The 12,751-nt window shown below is 51.9% G+C and overlaps 2 protein-coding genes across 3 annotated transcripts in view; one reads left to right on the top strand and one right to left on the bottom strand.

Annotated features, from left to right (window-relative positions):
* LOC137864206 (serine protease inhibitor Kazal-type 5-like) overlaps positions 1-12,751 on the top strand; it is a 96,890-nt gene that overhangs the window by 33,796 nt on the left and 50,343 nt on the right. The gene's annotated exons all lie outside the window — the stretch shown is intronic.
* LOC137864332 (pancreatic secretory trypsin inhibitor-like) lies at positions 5,856-10,811 on the bottom strand. The gene is made up of 4 exons (XM_068698392.1): positions 10,681-10,811; positions 9,148-9,188; positions 8,435-8,547; positions 5,856-6,011 (listed from the first exon to the last, which is right to left on the bottom strand). The coding sequence occupies exons 1-4, from the start codon at positions 10,733-10,735 to the stop codon at positions 5,930-5,932; spliced, it is 291 nt and encodes a 96-aa protein (XP_068554493.1). The 5' UTR covers positions 10,736-10,811; the 3' UTR covers positions 5,856-5,929.

The following is a 12,751-nucleotide window of genomic DNA, read 5'->3' as shown; positions in this document are numbered from 1 at the left end:
GGTGAGCTCTCACCTGCAGCCTGGCCACCCAGCGTCAGGTTTTCACACGAATATCTCCTCCCGACGTGGGCACTGCCCAATTAGGCACGCTGCCAGGGTACAAGTTTGCAGGGATATTTTTAGTCGTCCTCCGAGGTTCCTTTCCGTCTCTAGATTTATCTTGGCTGAAACAAAACAGTTTGCTTGGCTACGCTTTCTATCCCAAACTGGTTTCTGGCTCATTTCTCAGGGTCAGGGAGTCAAGGAGTTTCTGGAAAGGATTCCCCGAACTCAAATGCTTTCAGCAGCAGCAGCAGAGATGAAGTGTGGAGGCTCTTACAGTGGCCCCACCGGTGTCTCACGGCAGGCTGTCTGGACTACCTGAGCATAGTGCTGAAATGGTGCCGTTTTTCATCTTCCACTTAATTAGGGCCTTGCTGACCATTACGCGTATATTACATGCTGCTGTATGTGTGTGTGTGTCAGGATTTCAGATGAGGAAGCCCTCTAAGCTCTCAGGATGGCAACTGTGCCGTTTCCAGCATGTAAAACCTCCAGCTGCAATCCTCAAAGACCCGGTTCTGGAGCTCGTTTCCTCTGTTTGCCTTTCCGAGGGCCATCTGGATAGTGTTTTCCGTGAGCAAGTAAGAGCTGAGGACTGAGATTAACCTCCGGATCCTGAAAGCTGTGAACTGGGCTGCTCCTGGAAGAAGCTGCGCGTACCATCTCGCAGCCCCATTGACAGGAGCTGTTTGCATGGGAAACTTCTGCTGTCAGGACTGGTTCCTGCAGGAGGCCTTGCTTTCCTAGCTTTATTTCTGAGAGTGGCAGTTCAGCTGTGCAGCTCTAAATATACGTTTCCTGGGCTCGATGCCCTATTTAGGCCAAAGCCTGCACTTTGCCTCTAAGAAGGCACGGACTTGCCGTAGCAGTGAAGTAGCTGCCTCTGGGGCAGGAATTATCTTTAAAAGGAGTTGGAGTGGTGCGGGGGATATTTACCAGAACTGGAGCCGGAAGATGCTTGTCTGCTCCTGCGTATACAGAGGTGAATAATTTTTCCTAATAGCTTTCGGGGAAGTTAAGTTGTAACTAGACAGCTAATGGACTTTGCCAAGATTTGAGGCTATTTGTGGCTCTGTGTTAAGAAGGAGCAGAAACAATGGGATGCTCCATGTGACCGAGCCATTTGATCCTTAATCTTTCAAACAGATTTTCCAGAGAAAGACTGGCCTTGAACTCTGTTGCAGTTTACTTGCTACCTTCATCTTCCTTGTGCTGTCAGGGAGTACCCCTGTGGCTGCATGAGCAGCTCTGAGCCAGCCAGCTCGGGAACATTGGGGTCTGCTTCTGAGCACCAAAATTAGCAGCAGCTGTTGAATTGGGTTGTGGAGCTCAGGGCACAGTGGCCGAGAAAGGGTTAGAGGGCAGAAATTTGGGGCTGTGTCCCAGCCCCTTTTCACTTGGCTTGCTTTAAGTCAGCACAGTCTGGTCTGCACATTCCCAGGCAGGGATCCAGGCTGTGTCCCCCAGAGCATCCTGCTCGGTGTGCCAGGGACAGACCCACCCTGTCCCACCCTTCGTCTGCTCAGATCTGCAGCCAGGGGAGAGCTGCTGAGCCCTGGTGCAGATGCTCTGCATCGTGACTGCAGCATCCCCAGCCTGCCTGAGCGCTGGGGCAGCCAGAAATGCTTTCAGCTCAACAGTGACCGCAGTGATGGAGCTGAAGCTATGTCTGGTGCCTTGTCGGGGTTGGGTCCACTGGTTCTAGCATGCTTTGCATCAGGCATTCGTACTATCTCGCTGCTGCGTGCACTTGCTTGTCTCCTGTTTTTCAGCCAGCACCTGGCCCTTGGCATCATACTCCTGGGCTTCAATACTACCTGGGAGGACATCAGTGGGGAATGGTGCTCCACTGGGAGCATCTCCCATTCCCAGCAAAAGCTGTTGTTTCCCTTCCCCAGTACGGATGCTAAGTTCAGGAAATAGGGCTGGTATGGGATCTCTGATTAATGCATCAGATCTTGGTCCCTGAGAGTGATATTTACAATTCTCAAGCTGGACACTTGCACTGACCTAATGTCTTTGTGGCTTTGGGCTGCATTAGCACCATCTGCCAGCAAGGGAGAACTTTCCAGCCCTCCCGCCAAGCAGGTATGAGGGTGGATCATTGTGTGATTTCATGCCAGGATGTGCCAGGAAGGAGCTGACTTTCCCCAGAAACCACGTGTGATTTTCTGTTTGTGGTATTCACTCGTATCGAGTAATGCACTTAAGTTTTTTGGAAGAAGCCTGCAGTCCAGCCCTGCTACAAGGATGGGTTCTTGTTCTGGTGCAGGTGAAGGATGGGATCTGGGAGCTTCCCAAGGGTTGTGCTTCTCAGCTGGGAGGAAGCAGAGCTCCTGGTGGGAGGTCCCTGGCAGCCTGCATGGTGCGAAGCATCCAGCTTTGTGCCCAGGACTCACACAGAGCTGGTGCTTCCAGCCCCTGCTGCCCTTTGCTATGAGCAGAGCGTGCCTGATGCAGGATGAAGGCCAGAAAACGAGTGTAGAAGCCTTGGCTGAGCTGTCTTGCCGTCTACCCAGCTGCAGAGCATTTGGGATACTCCAGATTCCTGGAAGTTTGCTGCCTTATTACAAACCATCGCTGTCGTTGGACTTGTCTCTTAACAGCTCACAGACACTCGAAAGCTGGAGCCAAGCTGCTGCTCCAAATCTGCAGCTCTCGTTGTTGCTCCTTGCTCTGTGTCTGTGACTATTACCATGCTCCTGGCCTGCAGGTGAGAAGTGCCCACTCTGCTCGGTGATGGTCCTGCCACAACCCCCAAAGCCCCACGGACAGCCTGTCTGTAGCTGCGCAGGACCACGTCCAGCTCATTCCCAGACAGTCGCTAAGGAACAGCTTTTCCACTAGGTAGCTGTGGTTTAGACGAGAGGAAATTTGCAGTTTAAAAGCATCCTTCCATCCATTCCGTCATCTTCCAGCGAGACTTTTGCCTTGCAGAGTTAAGATGAGTGTTTCCTGTGGGGGTGAGACTGATTTGTTTTTTCTTTCTCAAGCCTTAGGCTTGGCAGTACAACCTCCAGCAGCAGTGCTGGGAACTCTTTCCCCGTGTCATAAAACTGCTGGTACTTGCCAGATCTCTCCTTGAGGTGGTCACAAGAGCAGCAGCTGAAGCGGTTATGTAGGTCTGTAGTGAGACCTAGCCCATGCAGCAGAACAGACTCCGAACCTCTGCTCCACGGTGGGTGCTGAGGACACCACCCTCTGTGAAAGGCCAGATCCTGGAGGTGGCTCACAGCGCTGCCAGCACATGTTGAGCCCTTCACCTGTAGCAGGTGGGTCCCAAAGGGTCTCAACAAAGAGGAGGCTCTTCTCGCCAGCTCTCCAAACTGGGTTCAATTCGGCTCACCAGAAGGAAAAGTCACCTGGAGCTGAACATGCCCTGTAGAAAGTGGTCCTGGCAGCTGCAGCAGGGCCAAGGAAGGCTCTGCTTATTTTCAGCCTAGAAAAACAAACCTGATGATGAAAAGCTGGTTAATATAGAAGCCTTCGTACTGGAGAAAGGCTGGGAAGGCTGCAGCGGGCAAAGGCGGTGCCAGTTGCCTCTTTGCAACAGGAATATTTTGAAACTACCAAAATACCAGAGTTTCTTCTCAGCTGAAGCCTTGCACATCATTAAAATTCCTTGGTCCATTTCTAATCCTGACCTCAAAGTTTATGATGATGTTATAAAGTCAAATGCCATCAGCAGTGGGAATAAATACTCCCCCTTGGACAGGGATATCATTGAAAGTGACGTGGGGTGGGCTTCCGTCAGCTGAATTTCACCATAAATTTTGCTGGCAGAAAAGCCTCAGTTTTAAAGAGACTTTTTTTTTTTTTTTTTTTTTTTTATTGGTCAGCACATGCTGTCCTGGGCCATCTGTCCCCGGCTGTCTGGTTTTTGTCACCCTGTGACACCTCCCTAAGGCTTGACAGCTCCCAGGATTGCTTCGAAGACACTAAGCAGAATGCCACCCCACTTTGAAGAGCTCCTGCATCAACAGCAAACCCTGGCAAAGGTTTATTTTGACCTAAACTGGAAAGCGGGCAGGAACCAGACCCTTCTGATGTGCCCTGCTGTGTGGTAGCTGCTGGGTGGCCCTTGACCCACTGTTGCTTCCCGTTATCTCAAGCCTGACGTGGATTTTGCTGCCCAGAAGTGGCTGGCATTTAACAGAAATCCTATTTCCCAACAGAACAGTGCCTGGGGAGATGCAGCCCTGCTCAGCCATCTCACCACCATGACCCTTGGTTTGCAAGCTCAGGAGGCACCTCACTTTATCAAGAGCTGCTCTTGGCTAATGCCGGGTGATGTTTCCAAGAAAAGCCACGGGCAGGAAATATATTTTGCTTGGTGTGTGCTGGCCTTTTTGTAACCTCTCCAGCGGAGTCTGGGTGGAAGGAACCAGCTTGGACATGACTGGAGCTAGGTTGGATTTAGCTGCACCACAAAGTCCAAGCACGGCGAGTTAACAGGGGGAGGCTCAGCCCCCTCCGGCCAGCCCCAGCTGCAGGGACCCCTCCAGGTAAAAACCCTGCTCCGTTTCTCACGATGCAGCAGAATTGGAAATACCCCAGCTGCAGGAGGCACATTTCCATGACGCTCTTTGTGCCAAGACGTCGGGGCAGTTTGCACTCCTAAGCCTGTTTGGGGCTTCCACCTTCAGTGCATTAGTTTTACGTGGGGAGTCATTTTTAAATCTCTCCCTTGACCACAGCAGCTCTGGGAAGGGGAGCCCGCATTGCCCCCCTCCTGCCCCTCCCCAGCTGCTTTCATCGCTTATTTCGAGTGAGCACCGGAGCTTCCCCTCGGCTCAATCCCACACTTTTTTGTGCATCAGCCGCTTCTCCAAGGACCACAAAGAGAGCTCCAGCAGCTATTCCTAACCGAAGCAAACTTCAGGATCCACTAGAACCGAGCGGTCCCATTTCCCCAAAACCAGCACGGTTCGAGGGACCGCCACCGAGATGCTTCAACCCCCAGCCCACGCCTCGCTTCTGGCACCTCGTCGGGCTGCGGTTGATTTATTTATTGTTTTTTTTTTTGGGGGGGGGGGGGGGAGGCAGCGAGGCCGGACCTCCACCCCACAGCCTCCTCCCCTCCGGACCTGCCTCCCTCCAGGTACTGGGGTCTCGCCGCTCGCCCCCGGGGCTGCCCCGGTCCCGGCTCCTCGGCGGAGCAACAGCGGCCTCCAGTGCCCAAAGCTCCTCCCGCGGGTGCGAGGCTCAGCGAGGCCGGAGGAAAAAAAAGTCCACCCCCGCCCACCCCCTCTTTTCTGTTGTTTGATAGAAAAAATGCAGCTTTTTTGGGTTTTCCGGAGCGTTGGGTGGTTGTGACCTGCAGGGTAAGCCTCGAGCCGGTCCTGTGCTGTGCAGAGGAAGCGGGGGGGAGGTCGGCGTGGAGGTGACCTCTGGGACCCTTGCTCCTGGCAAAGGTCTTGGAGCGCGTGATTTAGTGCTTTGTTCTTAGCGAACGTCAATGAGATTCGTGAGAATGCTAAAATCTCCTCTGCTGGAAGTTTAGGAAGGGAAAACAGAAGTCTGGGTGCAATAGGGAGACTTGTTATGCCATGGCCTGACCCTCCTTGGGAATGTCCTGGCCTTTTCCCTGGGGCTCCAGCAGTAATTTTTGCTTTTGTGGATGTTACAGAAAAAAAAAAAAAAAAGAAAAGAAAAGAAAAAAAAAAGAAGAAAAAATAAAAACAAAACAAACAAAACCCACCAAAACCCCAAACAACAACAACAAAACCATATTTTACAGGAAGGGTTTTTTGAATGTCAGGGGAAGGGCTGTGCTGTGTGTGTGAGAGAAATCCCAGGACAAGCCACTGCAGTTCTTCCAGTTTATTAGGAGTCTGTAGAGGTGGGGGACAGCTTTGTGCCACCTTCTCCAGCACGGTTGCACCTTTTAGTTTTGAGCGGGGTTGGAGCGTGGGGATGGGTTTTGGCACTTTCCCCTGTGCTTTATCCGCACATTAGTGTGTCTTTGCCTGGAAGAGAGGTTAAAAATGCCTTCAGGTGCCTGATACACAGCAGAGTCTGGTTCAGAGGATGAAAAAAGAAAGGAAAATACTGCTTAAGTCATCGTTTAAGCATTATACACTGTTGTAAGTAAGCTCACATATTTTTGACAGGGAGTTCAGGGTTACCATGGACATAGGTTAATTAATTCCAATAAGCTCAAGAGCTGGCACTTCCTACCGCCTCCTGGCAGAATAATTCACCTTTTTGCTGTAAGGACAGATGTTAGGCACCTTTGATGCCTGCCTGGCTGTGGATGATAAAGGTTACGACTTTGTGTGGGGGTTTTTGCAGACAAATGCCTGTCATTGTGTCTTGCTTGGGTCTGCTCCCAACTTCCCTTGCTGACTGCTTCAGCATCAAAAGTGAGGAAAATATTAAAAAGGAACCTGCAAAAAATTGCTGTTATTATTTTTGCCCAGTAGCGGACCTAATTACTCCAAATCGTTCTGTTTTCACGTGGAATCGCGATGTTGTCCTCTTTGGAAAGATCCACCCGATTCTCAGGTGCATAGTGAAATGCTGGTGAAGTGATTTTCAAGCTATTTTGCAATTTGGAAAGAAGCATTTTGCACGCTGCTGCCAGTGGGATGACCACAGGCAATGGGTGATGCAGTGGTGCACAGAGACCCGGCAGCTGCTCTCGCTGTAGATATCCCCGGGCTCCTTGCAGCCCTCCAGCTGCCATCAGGCTGGTTGCACACCCTCAATGGCTGTTCCTAACCCCACAACTTCTTTGCTTGGGATCTTTACTGGGGAGCTGCAGAGCCTGGTGCTTAGAGCCAGAGGGGCAGTGCATTTCCAGGAGCCAGGAGCTTGCACAAACAGGAGTTTGGAGGAGAGGGGACTGTTAATTGTTAAAGCAGGGTGAGCACCAGCACCAGCTGCTCCCTTCCCTCTGTGGATCCACCACCAGCTCTCTTTTTCACACCCCATGCTTTTCCTCCCTTGACTCCCGAGGTCTCCATCCCTTTTGAAGCCAGGCTCAGCACCGGGAGGATGCATGCAGTGTCCTCAACGCCGCTTTGCTCCCTGCGTGCCGGGCTTCGAAGCCTTCCTCGCTCTCATTCCCCCGCTGCTGGTTCCTGGCCAAAGCCCTAACGATGTTGTGTCTGACGAACCTCCCACCCCCATCTGCTGCACAGCGCAGCCGGCAGCTGGTGCTGGGCTGCTGGCTTCCAGCATGGTCATTACCGCCGCGCCAGGTCATTAACTGTGGCGCCTTCGGTCAGGGGATCCTGCTCAGCACCTCTCTGCCCGACTGCTGCTTCTTTGGCCCTTCAGTGCAAAAGAGCAGGGCAGGAGCAGGATATGGGGTTGGGGCTTGGGTAAGTGAAGGAAAGAGGGGCTAGCCAGAGCAGCAGTTCTCATCCAGGCTCTTTTCTTTGGTGGTCTGGACTCTGTTCCTTGTTACTGCAGGGTTAGCTGGGAGGAAATGCTCCTAAAAGTAGAACTTGGCTCGACAGTTCTACTTATCCAGGGACAGAAAAGCTGGAATTTGAGCTCCTGTTAAAAGCATGTCTGCGGGTGGCAAATGAGCGTGTGATGATGGCCCCAAAACCCTGCCTCCAACCAGGGAAACTCAAGGGTGAAACTCCCTTAGCCCCACAGGCTGGGGCACTGGGCCACAGACAAGCCTCAGTCTTCCCAACAGGGATTTTCCAATACCTAATAGCATCGAGTTGGAGGTAATTCCTTCGCTCGTCTGACATGGAGCACTTACAATGTATAAATACACTCCGAATTACCCAGGGCCCAAGCCAGATGAAATAAAGTAAGTCCTGCCAGACACTTCGCTAGCTATCGGACCTGGCCTTCTGCTGTCAGCGCAATCTGGCACCAGCACAGATTAAATAAAGGCTTCTTAAAAATAACCAGAGCAAATTGTAACCTTTCATATGCGGAGAAGACAGAAAGCAGAGCTCAGCTGTAAACTGCTGGTGTGAAAAGCCATGTTTTTTCCTCATCCACATTATGTCTGAGCTCAGCTAAAAAAATATATTTTCCTGCCTGTGCGCTAGATCTGGACAGACTTTGGGGGTTCTGCCATTTGTCTGAGCTCCTGGACACCCGCCAGCTCAGCCGAAGCCATCGCTGCTGCAGGTGTAGGGAGATTTTGGCCGGGTGGTCCCCGTGTGTGGGCAGATGGGGCTGCAGCGTGTGCTGTGAGGATCACCCCACGGCCCTATAACACAGCTGGAGCCCACGTGCTCGGAGCAGCAGGAGCAGCATCTCCGCAGGAGGCCAGATGAGTGCCAGATGTGCTGGGCTGGCTGCCCACACCCCAGCCAGCTGCGTGCTAGCAGCTTGCTTTCTAGGAAATCCCAGGCACATGTGGTACCATCATCTGCGGGGTGCTTGGACTTTGCAGGAGGTCCATCCCGATACTCACAGGTTCTGGCTGCACAGCAAGCACTCGTTGCTGTATAGGACATCATCCGTGCCACAGATGGGGTCGAAGATCTTTGTACAGCCTTTCCTTAGGTCGTAGTTGCCACAGTTTGCCTGGAGACGGGAAGGGATAATGCTGAAATTATTAAACGTGCTTTCAGCTTACCGAAAGAGCTTTGCTTTCACAGGGTTGTGCATGTCTTGTGTATCTTGGTAACCCATTGCAGCTTGCTCAGCACTCTGCTGTGAACTCTCAGAAACACTGGGACCACATCACCATCCCTTGGCCAGCTGAACTTCACCTGGCACTCCCATGGGAGTGACAATACTGAGCAAGTAATGCTCCATGGGCAGTGTTTGATGAGGTTCCCCCCAGTTTTTATTGCCTTTGGCCACAGGCATGCCTGCCATCACATTACAAGTAGAGAAATGGGAGCTCAGATCTTCTTGGCAGGTAACAGCAATGTTCAGCTCTGTATTAAGTTTTCCTCCACTGAGTGTGGGGGAAGTGCAGTGGGAAACCAAAACCATCACTGGGATTTTGCTGTGGCACAGCAGGTGGAAGACATTTCCCAGGCATCAGCACGTGCTGCCAACCCAGCAGCTCACATTAATTCATTGTATTTAGCAAGAGTGGCTCCCAGGTGCATGGGGCAGTGCTCTCTCCCCTCAGCTGGGCATGCTCTCATGCTACACAGAAATGGGAGCCTTCACCTCTGTTCCTTGGTCAGCAGCGCCGTCTGGCTCAGCATCTCCTAGAGAAAATGTGGAGAGAGAGAGAAGACACCTCAGCACCCTTCTTCACTCAGGCTGGCGTCTTTCACAAAAGATGTTTCAGCCTGAGGACCACACATCTTCACGTTGTGCTTTCAAAGGCCCACCAAATAAATACCTCCCATCATCTCCCGTTTTGCTGCTGGGTCCCTGCTGTGTCTGCCTCTTCCCCCTGGCAGAAAGACCACGAGGGTGCAACTCCCTGGCAAGGCCAGATGCATGTCGAACAATTTTCCATGATGTTTGTTCCAGCTGCCAAGGAGCAAAGGTGGCTGCTGTTATCTCCTATACCTTGTTTGTGGGTAGCTGAGAAACTCCTGCTGGCACTGCCCTGCTCCTGGAGTAAATACAGGGGGATTCTTCTGGTGTCAGTGGTTTTGTACCACAAGGCAGCAGAACAAAAGACAAGTTGCTGAAGGAGAGGATCTCCTGAAGGGTTTGTACTAGAAGGAGAAATGAGTGAACCCTGAGGTCTCACACCAAAGCTGGTGGGAGTGAGCTGTGACTGCGGTGGGCTTCTCCGTGGAGATGCTGGCCCTGAACTGATGGCTAGGATGGCACGGTTGGAACATGTGGTGGGGGTATTTTCAAAAACAGCCTGAATTTTTCTGTGAAAAAACAGTACTTAGAAGATCTTGCGTTGCCTGTAGATCCAGAAGTCATTTACTTAGAGGATTTAGGCAACATCTACATTACCAGTGTGGCTCAATAGCTTTGGGGCTGCAGTGGGACCGTTTGGTGCTGAGGACCTGACAGCTGCACTGTTTGGTGTTTCAGGGACTTTACTTTGGATGAGCACCAGTCCAGTCCCAGGAGCTGAGTCTCGCTCCGTGCTTAGCTCCTCTAAAAGGCAGCCATGTTCTATGCTCAGACTGCTCTCCAATGGCAACTGCAGCACGGTAAATAGGATGACAGAGGACTTGCTTCAGAAGCATTGGGAATGAGCCCCCCTAATGCAGAAATCCCTGGTGAGCGGGACCCGAAGAGCAGCAACAGCTCGTGTTCTCATCCCTCTGCACCATATGGGATTTTGAAAACACAGTTGGCTTAAATGTTGACTTTGGGAACGAGATCTGCATTTTCCCTTCTATAGATCTGTTTCCTGTCGTCTTGGCTTTGCTTTTTTTAAAACAAGAACAGCACCTATTCCCTCTAAAAGAACGGCACTTTCCTAGAAACCACCAGCTCCCAGACACATTCCGGCCCTGAAGGAAAAGTGTCAGCCCAGCAGGTCTGTTCATTTTGGGAGCCAGACATCGTTTTAGAGCCTTTCCATCAGGCTTGCTTGCAGACCACCAGTTTGGTGCCCGTTGGCCTTTGCAGCATGCCCTGGGAGTGCTCTTGTTCCTTGCCCAGGGCTGGAGCAAAGTCCCAGCAGCAGCTGGCCTCTTCCCAGCCCTGCCTCCCCACGTGGCAGACGCGGGGGCTTTAGCGAGGAGAGGAACCAGCTCCGAAGCAAAATGTTGCACTCACCTTGGTAGAAGCAGATTGCCAGGAAGAGGAGCAGGAAAATACCGACTGCCTTCATGGTCAAGGTGATACTTGACTGGAGATGGCAAAGGGGAAACAGGACAGCTCTGGCTCCCTGAGATCCCACCTCCAGCAGCCCGTACCTGGACCTTTATACCTTTCCCCACCTCTGGCACCACCCTCCGTGGCCAGCTCCACCCCGAAGTCTTGCGGCGATGACATTTGACACACAGGGACAAGGCCAGGTGGCAAATGGCACACCAGTGCTCACAGGGCTGAAAGCCTCAGCACTCGCCATGGAGGTCACCATCCTTATCGCTGGTGGGGCTGGTGGCAGACAGCTTGGGTCTGCACTGCAAAACAGGGAAAAAGTGATTTTGGACAAGAGGGAGGATGGGGAAATGGGCAGGGCAGCAAGGGGAATGCATCAGTGAGCTCGATCCCATTAGCAGGAGTAGAGCAGCTTTGATTAATGACCCTGCCACGGCCACTCGCGGGGCTCTGGGGTGCCACAGCTCCCCTTCCCACCCGGACAGATGGAGGCAGCAGCAGGAGATGCTGCTGCGGGGCAGAGAGCCTGGAGGTGCCTTGGGCTCGCTGTGGCTGCACGCTGAGTGCTGTTATTTTGCCTGCACATCTCCCTGATGGCAGGCAGGCAGCTGAAATGAGCTCGCTGGGTCAGATGCTGCCCATCTCCCTGCCTGCATGTTGGAGTAAGCCCCGGGGATCTCCTACATTTACTCCGCCAATAGTGCACTGTGGAGAGCGGATCAGTCCCCTGGGTATTAGAAGGATTAATTAATGTTTCTAAAGCACTTTGATATCTCAGCCATAAATCACTGGAGAAGTGCAAAGCAAATTATTACTAATGGGGGCTTATGACTCAAAGACAGATTTTTAATTAGCTGAACAGAAAAAGTCAATGCCAAGAGCAATTCAAGGAGCTGTTTGTGAGACAGAAATCTCAGCTCACGTCGGCAGCTGCTCCACTGTCCAGGGGAGACCCTGTCCAAACGTGGCTCTGGAGGATGCTTTCCCCTGCCAGAAATGTCCCTTGGGAGGCTGTTTATGTGGGGTTGGAGACTTTCCCTGCTTTCACCTGGGCTTCCCTCTGCTCTCCCTGGGGCGAGCAGCAGCACGAGGCTCTTAACAGCATCTCTCATTTCATTAACTCAGAGCAGAAAGCTGGCTGTAGGTATGACCTCCTGAGCCAGCTGTGAGCAGCTGGGCTGGGTGCTTGGTGGTCTCTGTGAGCAAGCAGGAGCCCTTTAGTGAGCCCAGAACAACGATCCCCGTGGCAGCATCACCCTCTGAGGAGCAAGGGAGGGAGGGATGGGCATTTTTAACAACAGAAGGAGGTTCATCTTGATCCAGCACTGCCCCCATCGCTCCTCCAACACACCTGGCAGGTGAATAAAGCAGAGGGTGCCAAGAGGTGCTTTGGTCTCGCTTCCCAAAGCTGGAAGAGGACTTAGCCAAGGCGTTTATGGTTATACGCCAGGCCAACTGGGGATAAGATTTTTCTTTTCAATCTGTAACACATGTAAATAGAGCAGTGCTGAAAAGAGTTTCTCTGATTACCCTTGTTTAGGATGTGCCCACTCATGGTAAAACATATTTGCACATTTTCTAGTTTAGAGAGCCTCACTCTAGCCAGGAAATGTGATAGTTTTGGTTGTCCAGAAACAGAAACGTCTTTCCTCAGATTCCTTGGAAACATCCAGGCACATCTCCAAACTTGAGTTTGGTGGGTAAATCCTCAGTGTTTACGAAAGCTGCTCCGCAGATGGGAGCTGTTGGCTCCTGGGACTTTTCAAGTGTGTATAATACTGTGGTTTTCATCTTTCCTCCCTCTGCAAGTCAGGGGCACTGAAGCAGGGACCATCCGCTGACCTCTCCCTGCCTCCTGGACACTTCTCTCCTCATCCTCCTCTTTTAGGCTCCTGTTGGGTTTGCAGTGACTTAATTTCACGTCTGTGCCCCCTCCAAGAGCTGCACGAGATCAAGCACTTTAATACCGAAACAGGTTGAAGGAACTCCACATTATGCAACACAACCAACTGAATTTTATTAT

The sequence above is a fragment of the Anas acuta genome, chromosome 14, assembly GCF_963932015.1.
Source record: "Anas acuta chromosome 14, bAnaAcu1.1, whole genome shotgun sequence".
Classification (NCBI taxonomy): Eukaryota; Metazoa; Chordata; class Aves; order Anseriformes; family Anatidae; genus Anas; species Anas acuta.
Note: the sequence above shows the minus strand (reverse complement) of the source record. Positions and strands in the feature narration are given on the sequence as shown.

Coding starts and splice junctions, on each gene's coding strand:
- LOC137864332 (XM_068698392.1), bottom strand. CDS start 10,735: ATGAAGGCAGTCGGTATTTTCCTGCTCCTCTTCCTGGCAATCTGCTTC. Junction 9,189..10,680: donor GGCAATCTGCTTCTACCAAG/GTGAGTGCAACA, acceptor CATTTTCTCTAG/GAGATGCTGAGCCAGACGGC. Junction 8,548..9,147: donor CTGCTGACCAAGGAACAGAG/GTGAAGGCTCCC, acceptor TCCCGTCTCCAG/GCAAACTGTGGCAACTACGA.